This window comes from Erythrolamprus reginae, chromosome 1 (assembly GCF_031021105.1).
Source record: "Erythrolamprus reginae isolate rEryReg1 chromosome 1, rEryReg1.hap1, whole genome shotgun sequence".
In the NCBI taxonomy this organism is placed as follows: domain Eukaryota; kingdom Metazoa; phylum Chordata; class Lepidosauria; order Squamata; family Dipsadidae; genus Erythrolamprus; species Erythrolamprus reginae.
In genome coordinates, this window is record NC_091950.1 from 96,310,008 (window position 1) to 96,335,538 (window position 25,531).

Below are 25,531 nucleotides of genomic sequence, written 5' to 3' on the forward strand. Positions count from 1 at the left end.
GTTTCTCAGGGCGCCGATTGGCTTCGCTCGCGCCAGCTTTGCGAGCAGGTGCTGCGCAGGCGCAAAGGTTAGAAGGCCGATTCCCGGACCAGGAGAGAGGCGGGGCCGGCGTGGGTGGGCGTGTGTAGGCGTACCCGGGCAGCAAACCGGAAGTGTGTGCGCAGGCGCAATGGGGGGAGTGTCTGTCTGCGTGTGTGTCTATGTGTGAGCGTACGTCGATCTTTTTAGGGCAGCCATGGCTGGATCGGCGCCGGGTTTAGCGGGGAGGCTGCGGCACTTGTGTTACCGGTATCAGGATTACGTGAAGCGGCATCCAGCGGCCACCGCTCAGTTGGAAAGCACCGTGCGGGGCCTCTCTTACTTGTTGCCAGGTAGGAGGGAACAAGCACCATTGCAGATGCCCAGGGAAAATCGTTGTTTTATTTATTAATTAATTTGATTAATATAAATGATTTCCTCACTGCTTATTTGACGGTCCCCTATGACAATCATTAAGTGTTCTAATTTGTCATGATTCCTGACAAGCGTATATTTTATTTTATGTACACTGAGCATCTGCACCAAAGCCTTGATCACACTTGGCCAATAAAGAATTCTGTAGTGGGAGTTGTTTTGTGCAGTGTCCCAACCTTGGCAACTTGAAGATATTTGGACTTCAACTCCCAGAATTCCCCAGCCAGCGAATGCTGGCTGGGGAATTCTGGGAGTTGAAGTCCAGATATCTTCAAGTTGCCAAGGTTGGGAAACACTGCTTTTGGGTGTACGAAAAGGTTGTTGAACTTGTGTTTTGCTCTCTTTTGAATCCCAAATAGGATCCATCTAGGCTCAATATTTCTAACAAATCTATAATAATAGGCAAGACGTTTGGCAGGTGAAGTTTCAAACCCTGGAATTCCAATGTTGGAGGAGGCTTCATTCACTTTGTTGGGTTTCTTTCTGTAGCTTTTTTTTTAAAAAAATGTCCAGCAGGTTTGACAGGAAAAAAAAGGGAGTAGTTTACAGGCTACAGGGGAAAAATAAATAGTACTGCGATCCTTCTCTTAAAATCTTTCAATTGGCCCTGGGTTTGAAATAGTGATTTGGAGAAAGATTTTTTTTTTAAAATACTTTTCCTTTTAAACAATTTCAGAGCCTGATCTCAATTTAGGTCATTCTTTAACACTGTGTGACTGATTGTTATATAGGGTTTTTAGTTGTACCTTTTTAATATATTAGATTTGTTTTACATGCTTTGTTTGATACTTACCGTATTCTGTGAGCCGCCCCAGGTTTTCGGAAAAGGGGCGGCATACAAATCTAATAAATTGAATTGAATTGTAGTCTAGGTTCTGCTTGAGCAGGGGGCCCGACTAGAAGATCTCTAAACTCCCAGCTCTATTATATTCCACTCTGTTCTCTGCTATTCACCTATATGTTAAATGTCTGCAGCTCAATGCTGTGGGAACTGCAGGTTTTAATCTCTTAACTTGGCAACCTTTTTCGAAATGGTTTGGATTGTGCTTGGTGTGAGCTGGGCAGCTCAGGTCTCTTAATGATTGTAGTCACAGTCTTGATTTAATTTCTTTCTATTCTACATGAAGGGCCCTAGGAGATTAAAACACAATCCATGTAAGCAGCACTTCATTCATTGATTATGAAATCAAGATCGCTCCCATTCATTTGTCTGTTATCTAATATTTGGAAGCATGTGGCTTTTGAACAAGGAGGTTGTCTTTATTCTGATTAACATTAATTCAGGGTGGGAGTGCCCAAATGTAAGATCAATATTGTGAAGTGGTGATTGCTCAGAGTCCCCCAGCCTATTTGTTGGTCTCTTGATAGATGGGACTACCCTTGAAAAGCATGCAGAGACTACAATTGATCCATTATGCAGCCACGCGAGCTTTTGTGGGTGCACACCCACATTACACCAACACTTGGCGAGTGCACTGGCTTTCAATCGGTCTCTGGGTGCAATTCAAGGTGTTGGCTATCACCTATAAAGCCCTACATGGCTTAGGGCCAGGCTGTCTTCAAGACTGCCTCCTATCACATAGCTCCCAGTGATCCACAGAGTTGGCCTTTTCCGTGCCCCGTTGGCCAGACAGTGTTGCTTGGCGGGACCGTGGAAGAGGGCCTTCTCTGTGGCAGCTCCGGCTCTCTGGAACCAACCACCCCCACCCCCCGAGTTTGTGTAGCCTCCACCCTACTGGCTTTCCGGAAAGGCGTTAAAACGTGGCTTTGTCAGCAGGCCTGGTGTCGAGGATAGTTCTAGCAATTTAAGGATGAATGCTTTTAATGGGTTTTATACTGTTTTATGTTAATTTTATATTGTTTTTATGTTGTACGCCACCCAGAGTCCGAAAGGAATTGGGCAGCCTAGAATAGAATAGAATAGAATTTTTATTGGCCAAGTGTGATTGGACACACAAGGAATTTGTCTTGGTGCATATGCTCTCAGCGTAGGTAGGTAAGTAGATCGATCTTGACTTAACATCACAATTGAGCCAAAAGTTATATTGCTAACAGCCCAGCTTTAAATTGGAAGACCAAATTCCAAAGTCGGGGTTGCTGTACTATCTGTATTGATGAAGGGATAAATACAAAACAGGGATGAAAGAAGAAGTAGATCATACATAATTTCATGGAGGGAGACAGGTCCATTTTTAGAATAGAAGTAAATCTGAATCAGAAAAAAAAAACAATGTCACGAATCCTTTGGTTACTGCTCATCAAGGAAAAATTGTTCTTAGACTATTTTTGAGGTGAGGTTTCAGTGATTTTAACGTTAGAAGCTGCTCCATTCAATTGCCCCAACTCCACCCTAAATAAAGCGATTAAAAAGTTGTAAAACGGGGGAAAGAGGAAGCATGTGTGAGTTGGGGAACCATATAAATTTATTTAACACATTTTTGATTACTGTGATCCATATGGTCTTCGTTATATATGTAAAACCTTAGATTACACTTCAAAAATATTATGGCAGACAGGAAAGCAGGGGCAAGACATTTGTTACAAGTCTATGAAAAATATATGTTTCCCATTGTAGATAAACCTGTTGTACTACTTTGAATTAGTTAAGCATATATATATATAATTAAAAATAGATGTGGGAAATGTAGTTCTCTGGGATGGTTGGGCAATACATTGGCTTCATTGTATAATTCAGTGTTTCCCAACCTTGGCAACTTGAAGATATCTGGACTTCATCTCCCAGAATTCTCCAGCCAGCGAATGCTGGGAGATGAAGTCCAAATATCTTCAAGTTGCCAAGGTTGGAAAACACTGGTATACCTGTTGCTTCACAGCTATTCCTTCAAAAATCTTGCAATGACTGTCCTTGAGTGGTATGAATAGCGGCTCACCTTTCATTTGTACTTATTTTTACAGGTCGATTTTCTGATTCTCATGAGTTGTCTGAATTGGGTAAGTAGAACTGCTTTCAGATTCTAAAATAGTAAAAATATCATTGGCTTCTCTCAGAAATCCATGTGGACTGGGGGGAGGGGGGGAGATAAATGTTCATTGCATATCCTGGGTTATTAAATAACTTCCAAAAGTTTCAATGTAAAATACAGTGGTCCCTCGATTTTCGCGGGTTCGAACTTCGCGAAACGGCTATACCACAGTTTTTCAAAAATATTAATTAAAAAATACTTTGCTGTTTTTTTCCCTATACAGTGATCCCCCGATTATCGCAAGGGTTCCGTTCCAAGACCCCTTGCGATAATCATAAACTCGCGATGTAGCGGCACGGAAGTAAAAACACCATCTGCGCATGCGCGTCCTGTTTTCCATGGCCGCACATGCGCAGATGGTGGAGTTTGCGTGTGGGCGGTGGGGAAGACCCCTTCGGCCGCCCAACAGCTGATCTGCTCCGCAGCGCGGCAGCAGTGAGGAGCCGAAGAAACCCCAAGATCGCTTGCCGCTTGCCCGTTCGCCCGCCCACCCGGCTCCTCGCTACTGGGGCGCTGCAAGCGAGCAGCCGGGCGGGCGGGCGAACGGGCAAGCGGCAAGCGATCTTGGGGTTTCCCCTTTGCCTGGGCAACGGGGAAACCCCAAGATCGCTTGCCGCTTGCCCGTCCGCCCGCCCGGCTGCTCGCTTGCAGCAGCTGAGTCCTGAAGCCAGACGGCAAAGGCGAACTTCCGCGTTTGGCTTCGTGACTCAGCTGGGAAGCGGCGCTGGGGTCTTACTGGCCGCCCACGCAAAGGGGAAACCCCGGCTCCTCGCTGATGCCCGCCGCTCGCCCTCCCGCCAGCAAGAGGGGGAAGACCCAGGGAAGCCGCCCAGCAGCTGATCTGCCCGGGGAACGCAAACTCTACCATCTACGCATGCGTGGCCATAGATAAAAGGGGCGCGCATGCGCAGATGGTGTTTTTACTTCCGGGTGGAAAAATCGCGATATAGCGATTAGCAATGATCGAGAGCGCGAAACTGGGGGGATCACTGTACTACGGTTTTTCCCACCTGATGACGTCATACGTCATCGCCAAACTTTTGTCCGCCTTTAATAAATATTTTTTTTAAATAAACTTTAATAAATAAACATGGTTAGTAATAATCTAAATGGTTGCTAAGGGAATGAGAAATTGCAGTTTAGGGGTTTAAAGTGTTAAGGGAAGGCTTGTGATACTGTTCATAGCCAAAAATAGTGTATTTACTTCCGCATCTCTACTTCACGGAAATTCGACTTTTACGGGTGGTCTCGGAACGCATCCCCCGTGAAAATCGAGGGAACGCTGTATAGATTTTGACTTTTAAAAAACCCTCTGTTTTTAGCTTGCAGCTAAGTTGGAGACAGGGTACATGCACCTCCAGTATCCTGAGATTGCTAAGATTGTGTGCCAAAATGTAACTTTCGGCAGCACATGTTTTTGATTTCCCTCCATACCATGTTTCCCCAAAAAGAAGACCCTGTCTTATTTCAGAACCCTTAAATAAGTGCTTGGCCTTACTGCCATGCACTCGAAAGCCGGATTGGGTTCATTATCATGGGATGTCTTATTTTGAGGGAAAGAGGTTACAAAAACATTAAGGTGGAAATGATAGCTGGAGCCTTCTGAGATGCAGAATGTTCTCATTTCCAATTTTGACATATACCCCAAAACATTGTAATTGTCAAAAACTCATATTACCAAAATCTAGCTATTTCTGTGCTACCGATAATATTTGATAGCACAATTAGAATTTGAAGAGTTTGAGTTCTCTACAACAGTGTTTCCCAACCTTGACAACTTGAATATATCTGGACTTCAACTCCCAGAATTCCCCAGCCAGCATTCTCTGGCTGGGGAATTCTGGGAGTTGAAGTCCAAATATCTTCAAGTTGCCAAGGTTGGGAAACACTGCTCTACAAGATGCATTTTAAGAGTCCTAGTTTGGAGAACACTGTCTTAAATAAATTATCGATTAAAAATACCAAATACTTTAAGTCAAGTATGATCCCTGTAACTATATGAATATAGTCTCATTTTATGGCAGTGGTTTGACCTTTTTCCTACTGGGATGTTTTTTTGACTTCCTAGTCTAGCTTATAATGCTGATCTATCATGGGGGTCTTTCATCCAAGTAGAAACCAGGCCTAGTCCTACTTAGCTTCCAAGTCCAGACAAGGTTAGTAGCTATCTAATGAAATATTTATTTAATTCAGCACTGCTCTAAGAATTTCACATTGTAACGGAAAAAAGATTAAAAGAAAATAGCAGGAAATGTTATTTTTGAGCAATCTTACATATAAATACAGTAATACCTCGTCTTACGAACTTAATTGGTTCCCGGAGGGGGTTCATAAGGCAAAAGGTTTGTAAGACGAAACATTGTTTCCCATAGGAAACAATGTAAAATGAATTAATGCATGCAAGAAAAAACCCCCCGCAAAAAAACGCCGCCGCCCGGCTGTCACCTTTTGAAACAGCCGGGTGCTTCTCAGTGTTCTCCTAATGCCGAACCCAGAAGTTCGGCAAAAGTTCGGGTTCGGGTGGCCGTCGAGAAACCCCGCCGCCCGGCTGTCGCCTTTTGAAACAGCCGGGGGGCTTCTCAGCGTCCTCCCAAACTTTTGCCGAACTTCTGGGTTTGGCGTTCAGGAGGACGCCGAGAAGCACAGCCGCCCGGCTGTCGCCTTTTGAAACAGCCAGGGGGCTTCTTGGTGTTCTCCTGAACGCCGAACCCAGAAGTTCGGCAAAAGTTCGGGGTCGGCGTTCAGGTTCAGGAGGACGCTGAGAAGCCCCGCCGCCCGGCTGTCAGCTTTTCAAAAGAGCCGCAGAGCTGTCGGGCTGGTTGGGAGGCTCAAACGGAGGTGGGGAATCCCAATAGGTAATTCCATGGGCGGAGCTTTGACGTCAGTAAGACGTCCTTCCTGGAGTTCACATTTCGGCCGGCCAGGAAGGATGTCTTTGTGACATCAAAGCTCAAGGGGTTCGTATCACGAGGTACCACTTATATGAACATTCCTAAAAGGAGATTGTCTAACCCTATTCTTTACTGTTGGCCAACTTAGTAAGATATACACTATCTCCTAAAACCAAGGCAAGTATATTCCATAATGTATTTATTCTTTTTTGAAATTAGCAATTGGACTTAGACTTATATACTGCTTCTCAGAGCTTCACAGCCCCCTCTAAGCAGTTTACAGAGTCAGCATATTGCCCCCAACAATCTGGGTGCTCATTTACCTACCTCGGAAGGATGGAGGGCTGAGTCCACCTTGCGGCTGGTGAGATTTGAACTGCCGAACTACAGCTAGCAGTCAGTAGAAGCAGCTTGCAGTATTGGACTGTAACCACTGCGCCGCCAAATCTCAAATTTCTGCAGGGTCAGGGTTTTCGTTGAGATTACAGTTTGGCTCCAGATGCCATTTCAGAAATGTTTATGCCTTTGCATGACAGAATATGTTATCAAAAGTATGACCACTTTGAAAAGGGGTTGTGAATTAATGCCCTGTGTTCCTTTGCTTGGATCCTATGGAAGAAAGCCCAAATATGATCAACACTCATACTTCAGATGTAGAAGGTCACATCTGGATCGGGACTCACTGCTCACAGTCACTCATGCCCTCATCACCTCGAGGCTCAACTACTGTAACGCTCTCTACATGGGGCTACCTTTGAAGAGTGTTCGGAAACTCCAGATCGTACAGAATGCAGCTGCGAGAGCAATCATGGGCTTTCTCAAATATGCCCAGGTTTCATCAACACTCCGCAGTCTGCATTGGTTGCCGATCAGTTTCCGGTCACAATTCAAAGTGTTGGTTATGACCTATAAAGCCCTTCATGGCACCAGACCAGATTATCTCAGGGACCGTCTTCTGCTGCATGAATCCCAGCGACCAGTTAGGTCCCACAGAGTTGGTCTTCTCCAAGTCCCGTCAACTAAACAATGTCGTTTGGCGGGGGCCAGGGGAAGAGCCTTCTCTGTGGCAACCCCGGCCCTCTGGAACCAACTCCCCCCCGGAGATTAGAATTGCCCCCACCCTCCTCGCCTTTTGTAAGCTCCTTAAAACCCACCTGTGCCGTCAGGCATGGGGGAACTGAGATATTCTTTCCCCCTAGGCCCTTACAATTTATGCATGGCATGTTTGTATGTATGTTTGGTTTTACAATAAAGGTTTTTCAGTTGATTTAGTATTGGATTGCTTCTTGCTGTTTTTATTACTGTTGTTAGCCGCCCCGAGTCTACGGAGAGGGGCGGCATACAAATCCAATAAATAAATAAATAAAATAAATAACCTATTTAAATACAATCTGGGCTTTGAAATAAAAGTATTTTTCAGTTAGCAATCTCTTTATTTTCCAGTCTCTAATGGGGAGAAAAATAGCTTTTTACTTTTATTCCTTTTTAATTACATATACCCCTCTCCCAATTCCATCTTCCATTTCTCAGTGTATTCTGCCTCCAGTCTGCTGGTCCTACTCAATGATTGGATTCTTCGGAAGGAGCTGCAGCGATCCCTCCCAGTGGTAAGAAAGGAAGTTGTTATGAGCTTTCTCTTGCCTTTTGCTCTGTGGATACTTCGACTCTGAAACTTCTACCTAAATTAACTTTGGGCTGCTCACTTTTTCGCTTGCGACATTTAGCATGCTAGATGATGAAGATTACAATGGTGTTCAACTCCCCGGATGTTCAGAGTAGCCCTGCCCAAGGGGAAAGGGCCATATTGTTAAATTAAAAACAATAGCATCACACAGAGGTCTTCAAACGTGGCAACTTTAAGAGTTATGGACTTCAACTTCCAGCATAGCTGGCTGGAGAATTCTGGAAGTTGAAGTCCACAACTCTTAAAGTTGCCAAGTTTGGGGACCCCTGGCATAAAGAATACAGGCAGTCCTCATCTGATGACCACAATTGAACCTAAAATTTCCCTTGCAAAGTGAGACAGTTGTTAAGTGGATTCTGCTCCATTTTCTTGCTACGGTTGTTAAGATAATAATAATAGTAATAATAATAATAATAATTATTATTATTATTATTATTATTATTTATTTATTATATTTGTATGCCGCCCCTCTCCAAGGACTCACAACAACAATAACAATACAGTACAAATCTAATGGTTAAAACTAAAGTTAAAAACCCACTATCATTAAAAACAATCGATACTACACAATCATACTACACTCAAGTCTTAGTAGTCAGAAGGGGGCTGAATGGGGCCAAAGCTCACTGAGTCCAGTATTCTGTTGTATATGGAAATCTTGAGCAGGAGAAGGCAAAACCCTCCCTTTCCCTTGACCCCCAACAAATAATAATAATTATAATAATAATAATTTATTAGACTTGTATGCCGCCCCTCTCCAAAGACTCGGGGCGGCTCACAACAAATGGTACCCAAGGGAATCCTGCCTGCCTCAACCAACATAAATGCGGCACTTGGACATCCATTTCAATAGCCACGGATATACTTGGCATCCATGAATCTGTCTAATCCTGCCTTGAAGCTATCCAGGCTGACAGCTTTCATGACCTCTTCTGGAAGTGAATTCCATAAACCAACGACCCTCTGGGTGAAGAAATATTTCCCTTTATTTGTCCTCACTTTCTTACGTATGAGCTTTAGGGAGTGCCCCCTCTTCCTAGTATTGTGTGATAGAGAAAATATTTTTTCTCTATCCACCTTTTCTATCCCATGCATGATTTTATACACTTCGATCAAGTCACCCCTTAAACACCGTCTTTCAAGGCTGAAGAGACCAAGGCGTTGCAGCCCGGTTTTATAAGGGAGGTGCTCCATTTCCTTGATCATTCTTGTTGCCCTTTTTTGCACCTTTTCCAGTTCCATTATTTATTTATTTATTTATTACTTAGATTTGTATGCCGCCCCTCTCCGAAGACTCCTTGAGGTGGGGTGACCAGAACTATACACAGTACTCCAAATATGGTCTCACCATCGATTTGTACAGAGGCAATACAACACTGGCCCACCTATTTTCGATTCCATTCCTAATCATAGTCTATCTGCTAAATGTCTCTATGTCTACTGACTCCAGTGATCAGTGGATTTATAGATGCAGAAAGCTGGTGTATCCACTAATCAAAGTATGACAATTAAAAGAAAAATCAGTCTTACTGTGCATTGAAGCTAATTATACGGAGTCTGTCTCACAGGTTTGTTTGCCTTTTCTTGTATAGCCACTTTCCCAGCAGAAATTGCTAACATGGCTGAGTGTTCTCGAATGCCTGGAGGTCTTTGCCGAGATGGGAACTGCCAAGATGTGGGGTGAGAATGGCCGGTGGGCCACTATTGTCCTCATCCAGTTAACCAAGTGAGTGTTGAACATAGAGATGGGGAACCCAGGGCTGTTTGACCCCTTATCAAAATGAATTTGATGGGCAAACAAAAGAAACAGGGACTTTTTACTGGTAATTCCTAAGTGTTTATAGGTCACACAAAGTGATTGTATGCAGTGCAGGCCACTCTATAGAATGGTAGTAAAATTAGGGATGCGTGCGCAGCTGCAACCCCCCCCCCCCCGCATGAGATTCAGCTTCTGCGCATGCGCCCAAAACCAAATCTTATGTAAGGATGCTCACGTGAGCAAGATTCCAGGGACTTTCACCGATCTTTTTCTTCCGCGCATGTGCGGAAGTAAAATATCAACAAAAATCAGCAAAATCTGATTTTTGGTGAGACCTGGTGAGACCACATTTGGAATACAGTAGACCCCCGCTCGTTGCGAGGGTTCCGTTCCAGGACCCCCCGCAACGAGCGGGTTTTCGCGAAGTAGCGCTGCGGAAGTAAAAACACCATCTGCGCACGTGCAGATGGCATTTTTACTCCCACAGCGCTAGCGAGGAGCCGAAGATTGGGGGCGGGGCGGCTGTTTGCCGCCGGCATGGAGGGCTTCCTAGCAGCCCCCCAAACCCGGGTTGGGGGTCCGGGGGGCGCTGGCTCTCGGCGCTTTCGAGCTGAGTCCGGTAGCGAATTCGCTTCCGGACTCAGCTCAAAACCGCCGATAGCAAGCGGCAAGGAACGGCTTGTCTCGGCGCTTTCGAGCTGACCGGACTCAGCTCGAAAGCGCCGAGACAAGCCGTTCCTTGCCGCTTGCTATCGGCGCTTTTGAGCTGAGTCCGGGAGCGAATTCGCTCCCGGACTCAGCTCAAAAGCGGCGAGAATGAACGGCGTGGGCGGGCGAAGGGCGGGCGGCAGCGAGGAGTTTGCGTGGGCGGTGGGGAAACTCCTCGCTGACGCCAGCAAGAGGGGGAAGACCCAGGGAAGCCGCTGCCATCTACGCATGCGTGCCCGGCACGCATGCGTAGATGGTATTTTTGACTTCCGGGTTGAAAAATAGCGAAGTACCCTGTTCGCAATGGTTGGGGACGCAATAAACGGGGGATCACTGTACTGTGTTAAGTTCTGGAGACCTCACCTACAAAAAGATATTGACAAAATTGAATGGGTCCAAAGACGGGCTACAAGAATGGTGGAAGGTCTTAAGCATAAAACGTATCAGGAAAGACTTCATGAACTCAATCTGTATAGTCTGGAGCAGTGATTTTCAACCTTTTTTGAGCCGCGGCACATTTTTTACATTTACAAAACAGTGGGGCACATTGAGTGGGGGGGGGGGGGGGCTAAAAAAACTTTGGACAAAAAAAATCTCCCTTTCGCTCTATTTCTCCCTCCCTCTTTCTCTTCCTATTTTTTTCTTCTCTCTCTCCATCCCTCTTTCTCTCTTCCTTCTTTCCTCTTTTTTGCTCTCTCTCTCTCCCTCCCTACCTCCCTCTATGTCTTTCTCCCACCTTCCCTCCCTCTCTTTCTCTCTCTCTCTCTTGCTTTCTTTCTTTCTCTCTCTTGCTCTCTTTTGCTTTCTTTCTCTCGTTTTCTTTCTCTTTCTTGTTTTCTTTCTTTCTTGCTTTCTCTCTCTCTTGCTCTTTCTCTCTTTCTCTTTCTTTCTCTCTCTCTTGTTTTCTTTCTCTCTCTCTGAGCTTCGTGGCACACCTGACCATGTCTCGCGGCACACTGGTGTGCCACGGCACACTGGTTGAAAAACACTGGTCTGGAGGACAGAAGGAAAAGGGGGGGCATGATCGAAACATTTAAATATGTTAAAGGGTTAAATAAGGTCCAGGAGGGAAGTGTTTTTAATAGGAAAGTGAACATGAGAACAAGGGGACACAATCTGAAGTTAGCTGGGGGGGAAATCAAAAGCAACATGAGAAAATATTATTTTATTGAAAGAGTAGTAGATCCTTGGAACAAACTTCCAGCAGACGTGGTAGATAAATCCACAGTAACTGAATTTAAACATGCCTGGGATAAACATATATCCATCCTAAGATAAAATACAGGAAATAGTATAAGGGCAGACTAGATGGATCATGAGGTCTTTTTCTGCCGTCAGTCTTCTATGTTTCTATGTTTCTAAAATCTTGCTTGTGCGCACATCTTCATACAAGATTTGGCATGTGCAGAAGGTGAATCTCGCGCTGACGCGTGCACGCTCACCCTCCACCGCCCCCACGCCCACCCTCGGGAGTATACCGGTAGGGCCAGCGATGTGCAGACCTTCCCTGATTGTGTAGTATCAACCACATGGTTTTCAGAAAAAGTTCAGAACAAGTTTGGGCTCTTGTCAAATGCACTTGATTTTTATTTGTGACCAAAATAATATGTGAACTTTCTGCTTGATAAGTGATTTTATTTAAGCCTCCTACTTTTCATTAGCCCGAAACATTTCCAAGAATGATCATAGGGTCAGGTTGTTGGAAGTGTCTATCAAAACTGCCAACATTGTTTATCCAGTTTGAATCCTACTCTTCATTAGTACCTCTGCGCTACTCTGGTATCTTGATTGTGTAATTGTGTGCCTTTGTTTCATTCATTCATTCATTCATTCATTCACTCACTCACTCACTCACTCATTCATTCATTCATTCATTCATTCATTCATTCATTCATTCATTCATTCATTCATTAGTTCGATTTCTAGGCTGCCTTTCTCCTGAGACTCAGGGTGGCTTACAAGATAAGTAATAAATCAAAAGCACATTATAAATCGAAAAAAATTAAACTAACCCTAAAAATATATTAAAAATCTTGTCGACTACACTCATCCAAACATTCAACCCATTCATCCAATCTCCACTTGTAACAGGGCTGGAGCAGTGTGTCCAAGCTCAACAGCCCCAGGCCTGCCGGCATAAGTGTGTTTTAAGCCTCTTCCGGAAGGCCAGGAGAGTGGAAGCGGTGCGAATCTCGGGGGGGGGAGTTCGTTCCACAGGGCCGGGGCCACCACAGAAAAAGCTCTTACCCTGGGGCCCGCCAGCCGACATTGTTTGGCTGACGGGACCTGAAGAAGGCCAACTCTGTGAGCCCTAACTGGTCGCTGGGATACATGAGGCAAGAGACGGTCCCTTAGGTAATCTGGTCCTAAGCCATGTAGCCATGCTTATAACCATGACTTTCTCTGGCACACAGAGCCATTTTGCGTCTCCTGCTCTTGCTCTGGTACAAAGCTGGCATCCAGACCTCTCCTCCCATAGTACCACTGGACAGGAGACAGTCACTGTATCAGAAAGGTGAGTCAAAGCCAATTAACCTAATCAGCATAATCAAGGGGAATGGAGGATGTTTGGGATGTTGTTGAATTATTGTTGTTTCTTCCAGTCTTCCCAATAACCCGTACTTGGATAACAACAGCAAAAATATTTTGTGGGTTTCTTGTATTGCTCTGTATTAAATACTCATTTCCACTGATGTGGAGTTCAGGCCTGAAGTAAATGCATTTATTTGTCTGCATGGAGAGACCTAGCTATTAGAGAGGTCATCATAGCTATGATGATTATTCCACATTTTTGCAATCGTGTATTGTTTCATTTTGGTGAAAGTTTACAAAAAATAAAAATAAAAGGGCTTATAATTTATTAGATTAGATTAGATTATTAGATTATTAGATTATTAATTAGATTAGGTTAGATTATTAGATTATTAATTAGATTAGATTAGATGATTAGATTAGATTAGATTATTAGATTACTTTATGATCGGATCACTACTGAACAAAAATATCATTAGTGCAATTCTGTTAAGATAACTGACCTGAACAAGCAGCTAAATCTCAGGGCTCTGAAAAAGTATGCATAGGTGCATTCTCAAAGATTCCTTTGTAGATGCTTAAGCAACTTCCAGCTCTATTTTGCCATCCCATATTGAAAAGAAGAAAAAGACTCACTACCTAAACATGAGATCAAATGGCTAAGGAGATAGTTGTAGGAAATTTCTGGATAAATAGCCTAGGACAGTGATGGCGAACCTATGGCACGGGTGCCACAGGTAGCATCCAGAGCCATATCTGCTGACATAAGAACATCAGAAGAGCCATGCTGAATCAGGCCAAAGCCCATCGAGTCCAGCATTCTGTGTCACACAGTGGCCCACCAATTGTCCATGGGGATCTTGAGCAGAAAGAGAAGACAAAACCCTCCCTTTCCCCTGACCCCCAACAAATGGTACTCAAGGGAATCCTGCCTGCCTCAACCAACATAGAGGCGGCACATGGACATCCGTTTCAATAACCACCGATACACTTGGCATCCATGAATCTGTCTAATCCTGCCTTGAAGCTATCCATGTCACGACCTCTTCTGGAAGTGAATTCCATAAACCAACGACCCGCTAGGTGAAGAAATATTTCCCTTTATTTGTCCTCACTTTCTTGCCTATGAGCTTTAGGGAGTGCTTCCTCGTCCTAGTATTGTGTGATAGAGAAAATAATTTTTATCTAACCACCTTTTCTATCCCATGCATGATTTTATACACTTCCATCAAGTCACCCCTTAAACGGCATGTTTCAAGGCTGAAGAGACCAAAACGTTGCAAGCTGACACCCAAGCTGTTGCCCTATCTCAGCTCCAACGTACATGTGTGTGCCAGCCAACTGAGTTTTGGCTCCTACAGAGGCTCTGGGATGGTGTTTTTGCCTTCTAAAGAGCCTCCGGGGGCGGGGATAGGGAAGGGCCTTTTTACCCTCTCCCGGCTTCACAGAAGCCTTTGGCGCCTGGGGAGGGCGAAACACAAGCCTACTGGGCCCACCAAAAGTTGAGAAACGGGCCATTTCTGGCCTTTGGGGAGGGGATGGAGGGAGCTGTTTTTGCCCTTCCCAGGGCACTCGTGCATGCGCAATCGTGCTTGTGCAGGCTCTTTCAGCACCCGAGGAAAAAAAGGTCCACCATCACTAGCCTAGGACTATCCATTTGCGTTTATTGGTCATATTTGTATATACATAAATAGACCTTTATTACAGTAAAAAACCATCAATATAATAATAATAATAATAATAATAATAATAATAATAATAATAATAATACCCAGAAAAACAGAACATCCAAGAACCATTTCAGATTCTTAGAATCTAGACATTTTAGTATCTCTTTGATGCTAGTAGTAGATTCTTGGGTGATAAATGTAGTCCTTGTATATTTGTTGAAGTTGCCTTGAAGTTCTTTTTGCAGCACGGGATCTCTGGAGCCTCATTTTTCAAAATTAGGCAAACTTCGAAACTTTGAGCAACATTTTCTGGGGACCTGCCTGGATCTGCTCAGTGGTCCGCAGGGGTTTCCATTCCATTTGGAGTGTCGAGTATCCCCATCCCTACTCTTGACTGGGGACTGCCTGTACTGCAGGCCACTTCTGCTGCCTTCCTGCAATTTGGCAGATCCAGTCTCACCAGGCTCAAGGTTGACTCAGCCTTCCATCCTTCCGAGAGGGGTAAAATGAGGACCCAGATTGTTGGGGGCAATAGGCTGATCTGCAAACAGCTTAGAGAGGGCTCTAAAGCACCGTGAAGCGGCATATAAGTCTAAGTGCTAATGCTAGTGCTATCTTGGTGCAGGTGGGGGAATTGAACGCTCCTCTGATTGTGGCCTTACATCCCTATCTTTTGACAGCCCTGGAAGCCAGCTTAGTAGGAAAAGAACAGATCTTTGTGGGGAAGCGCAGCAGTCGTGTAGTGAGGTCCCTCGAAAGCAGTAAGTATCATTCTAGCTTGCTTTTTCGGAGGCTAGGTAAACTATTGGCCGTTTGTGGCTTTTTCTGGCCAAATATCTTGCTGGTTGCTGATAAATATCCATGCGTGGCCATACTTTTGTCTTAATTTCAGCCCCTTCCCTGCACTCTAGACATTGGGGTGAGCCTCAGCAACGTGAAGAAAAGCAGAGCCAAAGAACAATGGAGAGCAGCCAACGGTCAACACCTCTGGGCACCCAGGAGACACTTGCCGAGTCTATCTTTGTTACCCGCCCGTTGTTGCACTGTATCCTATTTTGACTTTCCGTGGTTCTTGTAGTCTGTTCTGTGTGCCACTAGAGAGAGCTACAGCCTTAGTATAAATTGTCCTAGTTCAGAAAGGTGCTTATTTCCAAGCAGGCTCTAGAGTTTGTTTGAATCACCATTAGAGATTCGACATGGTGAAGCAGTGAGGAATTTAAAAGGTGGTATTGATTTTTGACATTTCCAGACCATACTTTAAGATAGACTACATAAAACGGTCTTGTACAATATATGGTCATTGAGAAATAAAACCCATTTTTTATGGTGGTCCCCCAGATCAACAAAGGTCATTTATGTTAATCACATAGAAGCAAAATTAAGAATATCGTCCAAATTATAGCAGCTTCTGCATCCTATGCTAGCAAGGAATATGTACCTTTTATAGCTTGAGTTCTGAAAAATTGAGCAAAACCAAAATAAGGCAGTAGAAACTGGGAGATGTCTGCTATAAAAAAATATTCAGACATATGATAGTATTACAAATTAGTGATATGTTTGAATTTTAAGTACACTCTCTAAGTTCTTGAAAAACACTGAACCCGTCAACCACATTCTACAGGGACAAAATGTGAAAATTTTCCCTACTGGTTCTGTGGCCGTGGCTTATTTTATGAGCATGGCTTGAGGTCCAGTGGGTGTGGCTTCAGGTGGGTGTGGTGTGGTGGTCATGTGACTAGATGGGCATGCTTGGTGGTCATGTGACCCGATGGGTGTGGCTTGTGGTCGGGTGGGCATGGCCAAGTCAATGTCACAAAGAGCTGGAAAAAAACCCCTTTTGCACTTTACACACATAATAGAGAAGTACTATGGAACACACATACACATACATTCTATATACATACATACATACATACATACATACATACATACATGTAACATTTTGCTGATAATGAAAATGAAAGGAGAAAAACTCCATATACCATATATATATACAGTGGTATCTCTACTTACAAACTTAATTTGTTCCCTGACCACGTTCTTAAATAGAAATGTTTGTAGGAAGAAGCAATTTTTCCCATAGGAATCAATGTAAAAGCAAATAATGTGTGCCATTGGGAAACCACAGGGAGGGTGGAGGCCCTGTTTCCTCCCAGGAGATTCCTAGAGAGGCCCCACGAAGGCTTCTCTCGCCTTTTCCGGCCCTGTTTCCTCCCAGGAAATTCTTAGACAGGCCCTATGGAGGATTCTCCCCACCTTTTACAGTTACAGTTTCAGAGGCTCGGATTTGTAAGTGGAAAATGGTTCTTGAGAAGAGGCAAAAAAATCTTGACCGCCCAGTTCTTATCTAGAAAAGTTCGTAAATAGAGGCGTTTGTAGGTAGAGGTACCACTGTATATGTTTATAACTATATATATACATAACCCTTCCCTGGTACAAGCTGATACAGGAGATGAGCCTGTAGCCTAATGGCTAAAATCCCAGTAAAGGGGTGGCTACCTGATGAAGGCAAATAAGCCCGAAATAGATCTACAGTGATCCCTCGATTATCGCGAGGGTTCCGTTCCAAGACCCCTCGCGATAATCAATTTTTCGCGATGTAGGGTTGCGGAAGTAAAAACACCATCTGCGCATGCGTGCCCTTTTTCCATGGCCGCGCATGCGCAGATGGTGGAGTTTGCATGGGCGGCGGGGAAACCCGGATCTTCGTCTGCTCGCTGCTGCTGCGGCCGCCCAGCAGCTGATCTGCTCGGCGGCAGCAGCAAGGAGCCGAATCGGACTTTCCCCTTTGCGTGGGCGGCGGGGAAACCCGGATCTTCGTCTGCTCGCTGCTGCTGCGGCCGCCCAGCAGCTGATCTGCTCGGCGGCAGCAGCGAGGAGCCGAATCGGGGTTTCCCCTTTGCGTGGGTGGCGGGGAAACCCGGATCTTCGTCTGCTCGCTGCTGCTGCGGCCGCCCAGCAGCTGATCTGCTCGGCGGCAGCAGCGAGGAGCCGAATCAGGCTTTCCCCTTTGCGTGGGCGGCGGGGAAACCCGGATCTTCGTCTGCTCGCTGCTGCTGCAGCAGCAGCGAGCAGACGAAGATCCGGGTTTCCCCGCCACCCACGCAAAGGGGAAACCCCGGCTCCTCGCTGATGCCCCCGCCCGCCGCCCGCCAGCAAGAGGGGGAGAGATAGAGAAAGAGAGAGAAGGAAAGAAAGAGATGAGAGAGGGAAGAAGAGAGTGTGAGAGAGGAAGAAGCAAGATAGAGAAAGAGAGAGAGAAAGAAAGATGAGAAAGGAAGGAAGAGAGTGACGTCATCGGGTGGAAAAATCGCGATATAGCGTTTCACGAAGAACGAGATCGTGAAAATCGAGGGATCACTGTATAGTAGTCTCCCTTTTTCATTATCAGCAAAATATGTTACATATGTATGTATGTATGTATGTTTACATATTTTTGCTGAGAAGTGAAAAGGAAGGGAACTTAATATAGATCTATTTTGACCTTGTTATGGTCTCATCAACTAAACATGCCCTTACTGGGATTTGAATCTCTAGCGTGCTACAGGATCGCCTTGGAATCAGCTTTTACCAGAAGAGAACCATATGGTTGATTTTCTGTTGAAATTACCCTGGTATACCAGGGTGGTATGAAGCAACTGTGCTTTCCTTTTGACTCTCAGCCCCACACAGGGGCCATTCCAAAGCAGATAATTTTTTTATAGTCAACGACTATAATTTTACATGGTTACATACAGTATTTTTGCTGATAAGTGAAAAGCCTGTAGCACAGAGCTTAATATCCTGCCTTGCATGCAGCACGCTACAGGTTCAAATCCGAGTAAGGGTATGTCTAGCTGATGAGACAATAACAGGGTCAAAATAGATCTATACCAGGCTCTCTTCCTTTTCACTTATCAGCAAAAATATGTAACCATGTAAAATTATAGTTGTCGACTATAAAAAAAAATATCTGCCTTGGAATGGCCTCTGCGTGGGGCTGAGAGTCAAAAGGAAAGCCAAGTTTCTTCATACCACATTTGGGAATACCAGGGTAATTTCAACAGAAAATCAACCCTATGGTTCTTCTCTGGTAAAAGCTGATTCCAAGACGACCCTGTAGCACTGTGTGTATATTCTCTCTCTCTCTCTCTCTCTCTCTCTCTCTCTCTCTCTCTCTCTCTCTCTCTCTCTCTCTCTCCCCCCCTCTCATTATATCTCTCTATATTGATCTATCCATCTATCTATTCATATTCATGAGTGGGTTCTTCTTTTCGCTGCTGGGTCGCTCCTTTATGTGCTGCGCATGCGCAGTTCTAAAAAACCCAGCTTCTACGCATGCACAGAAGCAAAAAACAAGATGGTGGCGCCTAGGACACTGCCAAGAAAGCCAATTCAGGGGCATGTGAGGCCTGGGTCTCTGCCAGTTTTAGTGGCCCAGGCTGCCAAGTTACTACCGGTTCCATAGAACCAGCCTGAACCAAGAGGAACCCACCTCTATTCATATTCCATAGTACCTCTCTATTGATGTTCATCTGACTTGCACCCCTCAATTTCTGATATTTTATCTAGTACAGTGGTACCTCTACCTAAGAACGACTCTACTTAAGAACTTTTCTAGATAAGAACTGGGTGTTCAAGATTATTTTGCCTCTTCTTAAGAACCCAAGCCCGGAAAAATTTCCCAGGAAATTTGAGAGCAGCATGAAGGCCCGGCCAGTTTCCTGCCATTCCCCCTGGGTTTCTCTCTCTGGTGTAGTGTATGGAGGCAGCCTCACACCGGGTGTATGGGAGGCGCATGCTCCTCCTTGCCATCTCAGAGTCCCTCTCTTTTTTTTTTTTAAGCCTTAAAGTTTTGGATTTTTAAAAATTCCTCTCATCTCACCTTCTTCCTTCGGCAGCGACTGTCCTCCTCCTCTTCTTCTTCCTTTTCCTCCCACCCAAATTCCGAGCTTTTATTTCTTTGCTAATGGCTTTGCACGCATTATTTCCTTTTACATTGATTCCTATGAGAAAAATTGCTTCTGCTTACAAACTTTTCTACTTAAAAACCTGGTCACGGAACGAATTAAGTTCTTAAGTAGAGGTACCACTGTATTTATAATTCCTGTTATAATTTATATAATTTGTTATAATGCCTGGATTTGAGATTTTCTATGAGCAGTTCCATTGCCTCTTGGTTCTTTGTTCCTTAATGTTGGTTTGAAGTATTGAGTTTAGCCGTGTGGGGACAAAAGTCTTGGAAACCCTGGCTCCTGTCAGGCATCTTGGATGTGGCAAGGTCAGTTTGGAGAAAAGCAATCTTGGTTTAAGTTTTATTTTTACCTCTTCCTATGTCATAAATTTTAATTTCCACTTAATGATACCTTTGGTCCCAGCTGAGAGAGGAGATCCTGTACTTCCTTGAGACGCTGGAGAAGTTTGTTTATTCAGTTTAAATCCTGCTGCTCTTTTCAAGCAAGTATACAAGGTAGCTAAACAAAATGGGACGGGACCCAAGGGAAGAGCCTTCTCTGTGGCCCCGGCCCTCTGGAACCAACTCCCCCCAGAGATTAGAATTGCCCCCACCCTCCTTGCCTTTCGTAAGCTACTTAAAACCCACCTCTGCCGTCAGGCATGGGGGAATTGAGATCCTCTTTCCCCCTAGGCCTTTACAATTCTATGCATGGTATGTATGTATGTATGTATGTTTGGTTTTTATATTAATGGGTTTTTAATCGTTTTTAACATCAGATTACTATTGTACACTGTTTTTATAGTTGCTGTTAGCCGCCCTGAGTCTCCGGAGAGGGGTGGCATACAAATCCAATAAATAAATAAATAAATAAAATGCAGAGATAAACATTGTTAAACTTTAATTTAAAACTTCATACTTAAAACTTTGATGAAGGACATTTATTTGTTTGTTTGTTTGTTTATTCATTTATTCATTCATTTATTCATTCAATTTTTATGCCGCCCTTCTCCTTAGACTCAAGGCGGCTTACAACATGTTAGCAATAGCGCTTTTTAACAGAGCCAGCATATTGCCCCCACAATCCGGGTCCTCATTTTACCCACCTCGGAAGGATGGAAGGCTGAGTCCACCTTGAGCCGGTGATGAGATTTGAACCGCTGACCTACAGATCTACAGTCAGCTTCGGTGGCCTGAAGTACAACACTCTACCTGCTGCGCCACTCTGGCTCCTCCTTTTTAACTGCAGGCAGAGTGAAAACTAAATGCAGCTTATCCTTTTGTTGTAGTAGTTGCTTTTTATATAATATAAACTGTCTTAATTTGCAGTTCCAAAACTTTTATTATCAAAAATTACCCTTGAAATGTACAAATAGTAAACACAAAATTAAAAGGAATGTCTTAAATCAAACAGCTAAAGTCTTGTTGCTCTGAAACTGGTAACTGAGAATGAAATGAAGGATCTCTTCTCTTGGAAAAAAATGAGACTAATTATGATATGATTGTGAAAATGCTCATAATCGTGTCAAACACCTTTGAATCTCCTTGTATTTTCCCCCACAGCTTGAGTTTACTGAGTGATAAGAAAGATCTCAACAAACGTGAACAAATGGAGCTGAAACGCCGGACTGTCCTGCTACTATATTACCTATTAAGATCTCCCTTCTATGACAGATACTCTGAGTAAGTCTGCCAACTTCTGCAAAAAAAGAAAAAGTCCTCTAGAGCAGTGTTTCCCAACCTTGGCAACTTGAAGATATCTGGACTTCAACTCCCAGAATTCCCCAGCCAGCATTCGCTGGCTGGGAAATTCTGGGAGTTGAAGTCCAAATATCTTCAAGTTGCCAAGGTTGGGAAACACTGCTCTAGACTACCTGTGTAAATAAATATACAGGACCACAATTTCTGCCTAAGCCAAATAGAGATCATACATTTTTGGGTGGCCAGAAGCTTTAGAAGCTAGTTAAGAAAGGAGCACTATTATATCTGTAGCTGTGATGGCGAACCTATGGCACGCCTGCCCCAAGTGGCACATAGAGTCATATCGGTAGACACGCGATCTCAGCTCCAGCCAGCTGATTTTTGGGCCTTCTGGGACCACTAGGCCTTCTTGGCCCATTTGCCAACTTCTTTAACTTCTTCAAGTTGGGAAATGGGCCATTTTCTGCCTCCGGAGAGCTTCTGGTGTATGGGATAGGGAAGGCCATTTTCGCCCTCCCAAGGCTCCTAGAAAGGCTCTGAAACCTGGGGAGAGCGAAAAACGGACGTGCCAGCAGTGTGTGTGTGTGGTTTCAAGCATGGGAGGACCGCATGGGATTATTAGAGTGGGCACACGCACCCCCACTTTTTGGCACGTGAACCAAAAAAGGTTCACCATTACTAATTTATAGAGTTCTCACTCTGGGGACGAGAGAAGGAACGAGGTCATCCTTGGGTACCTTCTCAGGGTCTGACCCCCAAGCTCCCCACTTTGGGCAGCCTTTGGTAAAGACTGCACTCACCAAGCTGCTTGTTCTGCCAGCACGAGGACTCAAGATACAAGGAGCATCTGTCTGCATCTGGTCGAGGGTCAGATGCACCAAGAGATGCTCCATCCTCCCTATTTTTTGGCACTTCAACTCTTTCTTCCACACTAGCCTCCCAAAATTCCTCCCTGCCACTGACCATAAAAGTGGCTTTTTAAGCAACTTGGAGTCTATCACAGTCAGCAAACAGTATCCATCTCTGCTTCAGAAAGTCTCTTTCTTAATGGCACACTCCCCAGATTTGTCTTTAGGGAATAGAAGGCCATCCTAAGATCTAGCCCTGGAGTCACTATGGCCTGAGCTACTAGCAGCTAATAATAATGTTATTATTTATTTAATTTATTTAGAAACATAGAAACATAGAAGACTGACGACAGAAAAAGACCTCATGGTCCATCTAGTCTGCCCTTATACTATTTCCTGTATTTTATCTTACAATGGATATATGTTTATCCCAGGCATGTTTAAATTCAGTTACTGTGGATTTACCAACCACGTCTGCTGGAAGTTTGTTCCAAGCATCTACTACTCTTTCAGTAAAATAATATTTTCTCATGTTGCTTTTGATCTTTCCCCCAACTAACTTCAGATTGTGTCCCCTTGTTCTTGTGTTCACTTTCCTATTAAAAACACTTCCCTCCTGGACCTTATTTAACCCTTTAACATATTTAAATGTTTCGATCATGTCCCCCCTTTTCCTTCTGTCCTCCAGACTATACAGATTGAGTTCATTAAGTCTTTCCTGATACGTTTTATGCTTAAGACCTTCCACCATTCTTGTAGCCCGTCTTTGGACCCGTTAAATAAATTTAATTTATTTAATTTATTTAATTTATTTAATTTATTTAATTTATTTAATTTATTTATTATATTTATTAAATTTGTATGCCGCCCCTCTCCATAGACTCGGGGCGGCTCACAGCAGTAATAGAAAAACAATATACAATACAAATCTAATAATTAAAACTAAAAACCCATAATTTAAAAAAACATGCACACAACATACCATACATAAACAATATAGTCCTGGGGAAAGTTATCTCAGTTCCCCCATGCCTGACGGTAGAGGTGGGTTTTAAGGAGCTTTATTATTAGCACCATTATACTTCATGGGAGTCTTGAACAAGCATTTATTATTTTAGAAAGCCATGGTTTGAGAACCTCTGACTAAGGCAGAAATGTAGAGGCCTTTGAAATCCCTGACCTTGTGGTGGTTCAAGAGAGCATTTGGAAAGAAGCCACTAACCTCTTTTCCTTGTCTTTTTTTCCCATTTCTAGGGGCAGGATCCTCTTTCTTCTGCGCTTGTTGGCAGATTATGTCCCTGGCGTCGGCCTAGTGACTCGTAAGTAGAAGCCTGCCAGGTTTTTCCCCCTGAAGATAGCTTTCATCGATGAAGGAAATCACGAGGATGGAATCCCACTGCATGCTTGTCTGAAGAATCTCTGCATATTTACAGGAGGGAGAGTTGAACTGCTGTATCGATCAGGGGTGTCAAACTTGCGGCATCATGTTGTCACATGACGTATTGCAACTTTCCCCCCCTTCGCTAAACTGAAGATGGGCGTGGCCAGTGCATGACACATCCAGCCCACGGACTGAGAGTTTGATACCCCTACTATAGATCAGTGTTTCCCAATCTTGGCAACTTGAAGATATCTGGACTTCAACTCCCAGAATTCCCCAGCCAGCGAATGCTGGCTGGGGAATTTTGGGAGTTGAAGTCCAGATATCTTCAAGTTGCCAAGATTGGGAAACACTGCTATAGATAAAGGCAAAGTTGGAAAAGTTGAGTTTGATGATGTCACTGTGGAATTTGAAATGTTTCCCCAGAATCTTCAGTTGCTGACTCAGTTATGTTGACAGTGAGACATTGGACTTGTTTTATCAGGCTTGCTTAGTGGAGGACGTCTGCTATCTGCCATTAACATGTTAACAGTCATGAGGCTCAAATGTTTTGGATCTAGCATCTGGAAATTTCTAGGCCATATCTAGAAATGCAGCTGATTACAGGAATAAGATCAGTGCATAACATTCAGGGCTCCCCCACCCCTCCTGTAAAGTTACTACTTTTTTCAAAAAAATAAAAAAAAATAAAATTAGGCTGGGTAATAGGAACCTAGAAACTGGTAAGGATTTATGACTTCCTTGACATTCCTATCACATCACCTGCTAGCCTGCTACGCGGATTAATTTAGTTTAGAAGATTAAGAAGTATTCTTAGGTATTTAGTACTTAGCTAACTCATTTCAGCTTGCCCTATTTTTTTCTGTTGTCAAGGTTCTTGCCTAAATATATCCTCGGGTAGGGAGGGAAGGGTATCATGAACAGCAAATTTTATTGTTTGAAAATATTATTTTAAAATATTGTTTATGTATGGTATGTTGTGTGTATGTTTTCTTAAATTATGGGTTTTTAGTTTTAATTATTAGATTTGTATTGTACATTGTTTTTTCTATTACTGTTGTGAGCCGCCCCGAGTCTACGGAGAGGGGCGGCATACAAATTAAAGAAAGAAAGAAAGAAAGAAAGAAAGAAAGAAAGAAAGAAAGAAAGAAAGAATTAATATTGGAAATCCAATTAGCAATTTGCTCCTTTAAAATCTCTGTTTTCCCCTGCCCCTTTCAATTTCAGGACCTTTGATGGATTACTTGCCAGCCTGGCAGAAAATTTATTTCTATAATTGGGGCTGATCTGGCTTCAGCTTGATCTACTGCAACCAGAGAAGATTCGAGCTGGAAGCTCATAATGACAGAATGACTTTATACAGAGGAAAACAATCATGAGACTTGTGGTGGGGTGGGGAGAGAAAAGGACAGGGGCATATCCTCTCTATGATTTGTATTAATGGTTTGAAGGAAGAAGAATAAGGCGTTTCCTGACTTCAGTACTACAAAGACGGCTTAAAATGTGTATGCTGTTTCTTTCCTATTTGGTAATAACTGGTTTCAAAGCATGGGACTTGGGTTGGGAGGGCTGCAGAACTCTTTTTTTGTAAGCATTTTGTACAGTTGTGGATTAATAAAGCCAGGGGACTGCGGTGCCTTTGGGCTAACTGGTCTGGTCTCTTGAGTGTATGAATCTGCAGGAAGTAAACTGATGGGAATGGAGCACCTCCCTTATGAAATCAGGTTGCAAAGCCTTGGTCTCTTCAGCCTTGAAAGACGGCGTTTAAGAGGTGACTTGATCGAAGTGTATAAAATCATGCATGGGATAGAAAAGGTGGATAGAGAAAAATTATTTTCTCTGTCACACAATACTAGGACAAGGGGGCACTCCCTAAAGCTCATAGGCAAGAAAGTGAGGACAAATAAAGGGAAATATTTCTTCACCCAGGGGATCATTGGTTTATGGAATTCATTTCCAGAAGTCGTGACGGCTGTCAGCCTGGATA

General features: G+C 43.8%; 1 protein-coding gene across 1 annotated transcript; it reads left to right on the top strand.

Moving 5' to 3' along the window:
* The first annotated feature begins 153 nt into the window (after window positions 1-153).
* PEX16 (peroxisomal biogenesis factor 16) lies at window positions 154-25,196 on the top strand. The gene is made up of 11 exons (XM_070760386.1): window positions 154-371; window positions 3,370-3,405; window positions 7,859-7,935; window positions 9,605-9,738; window positions 12,894-12,994; window positions 15,362-15,442; window positions 15,574-15,726; window positions 19,869-19,941; window positions 21,178-21,297; window positions 23,418-23,482; window positions 24,772-25,196. Exons 1-11 carry the CDS (start codon window positions 236-238, stop codon window positions 24,828-24,830), a joined length of 1,035 nt encoding a protein of 344 aa, XP_070616487.1. The 5' UTR covers window positions 154-235; the 3' UTR covers window positions 24,831-25,196.
* The last annotated feature ends 335 nt before the right edge of the window (window positions 25,197-25,531 follow it).

Coding starts and splice junctions, on each gene's coding strand:
- PEX16 (XM_070760386.1), top strand. CDS start 236: ATGGCTGGATCGGCGCCGGGTTTAGCGGGGAGGCTGCGGCACTTGTGT. Junction 7,936..9,604: donor TGCAGCGATCCCTCCCAGTG/GTAAGAAAGGAA, acceptor TTTCTTGTATAG/CCACTTTCCCAGCAGAAATT. Junction 19,942..21,177: donor GGCATCTTGGATGTGGCAAG/GTCAGTTTGGAG, acceptor TTTCCCCCACAG/CTTGAGTTTACTGAGTGATA.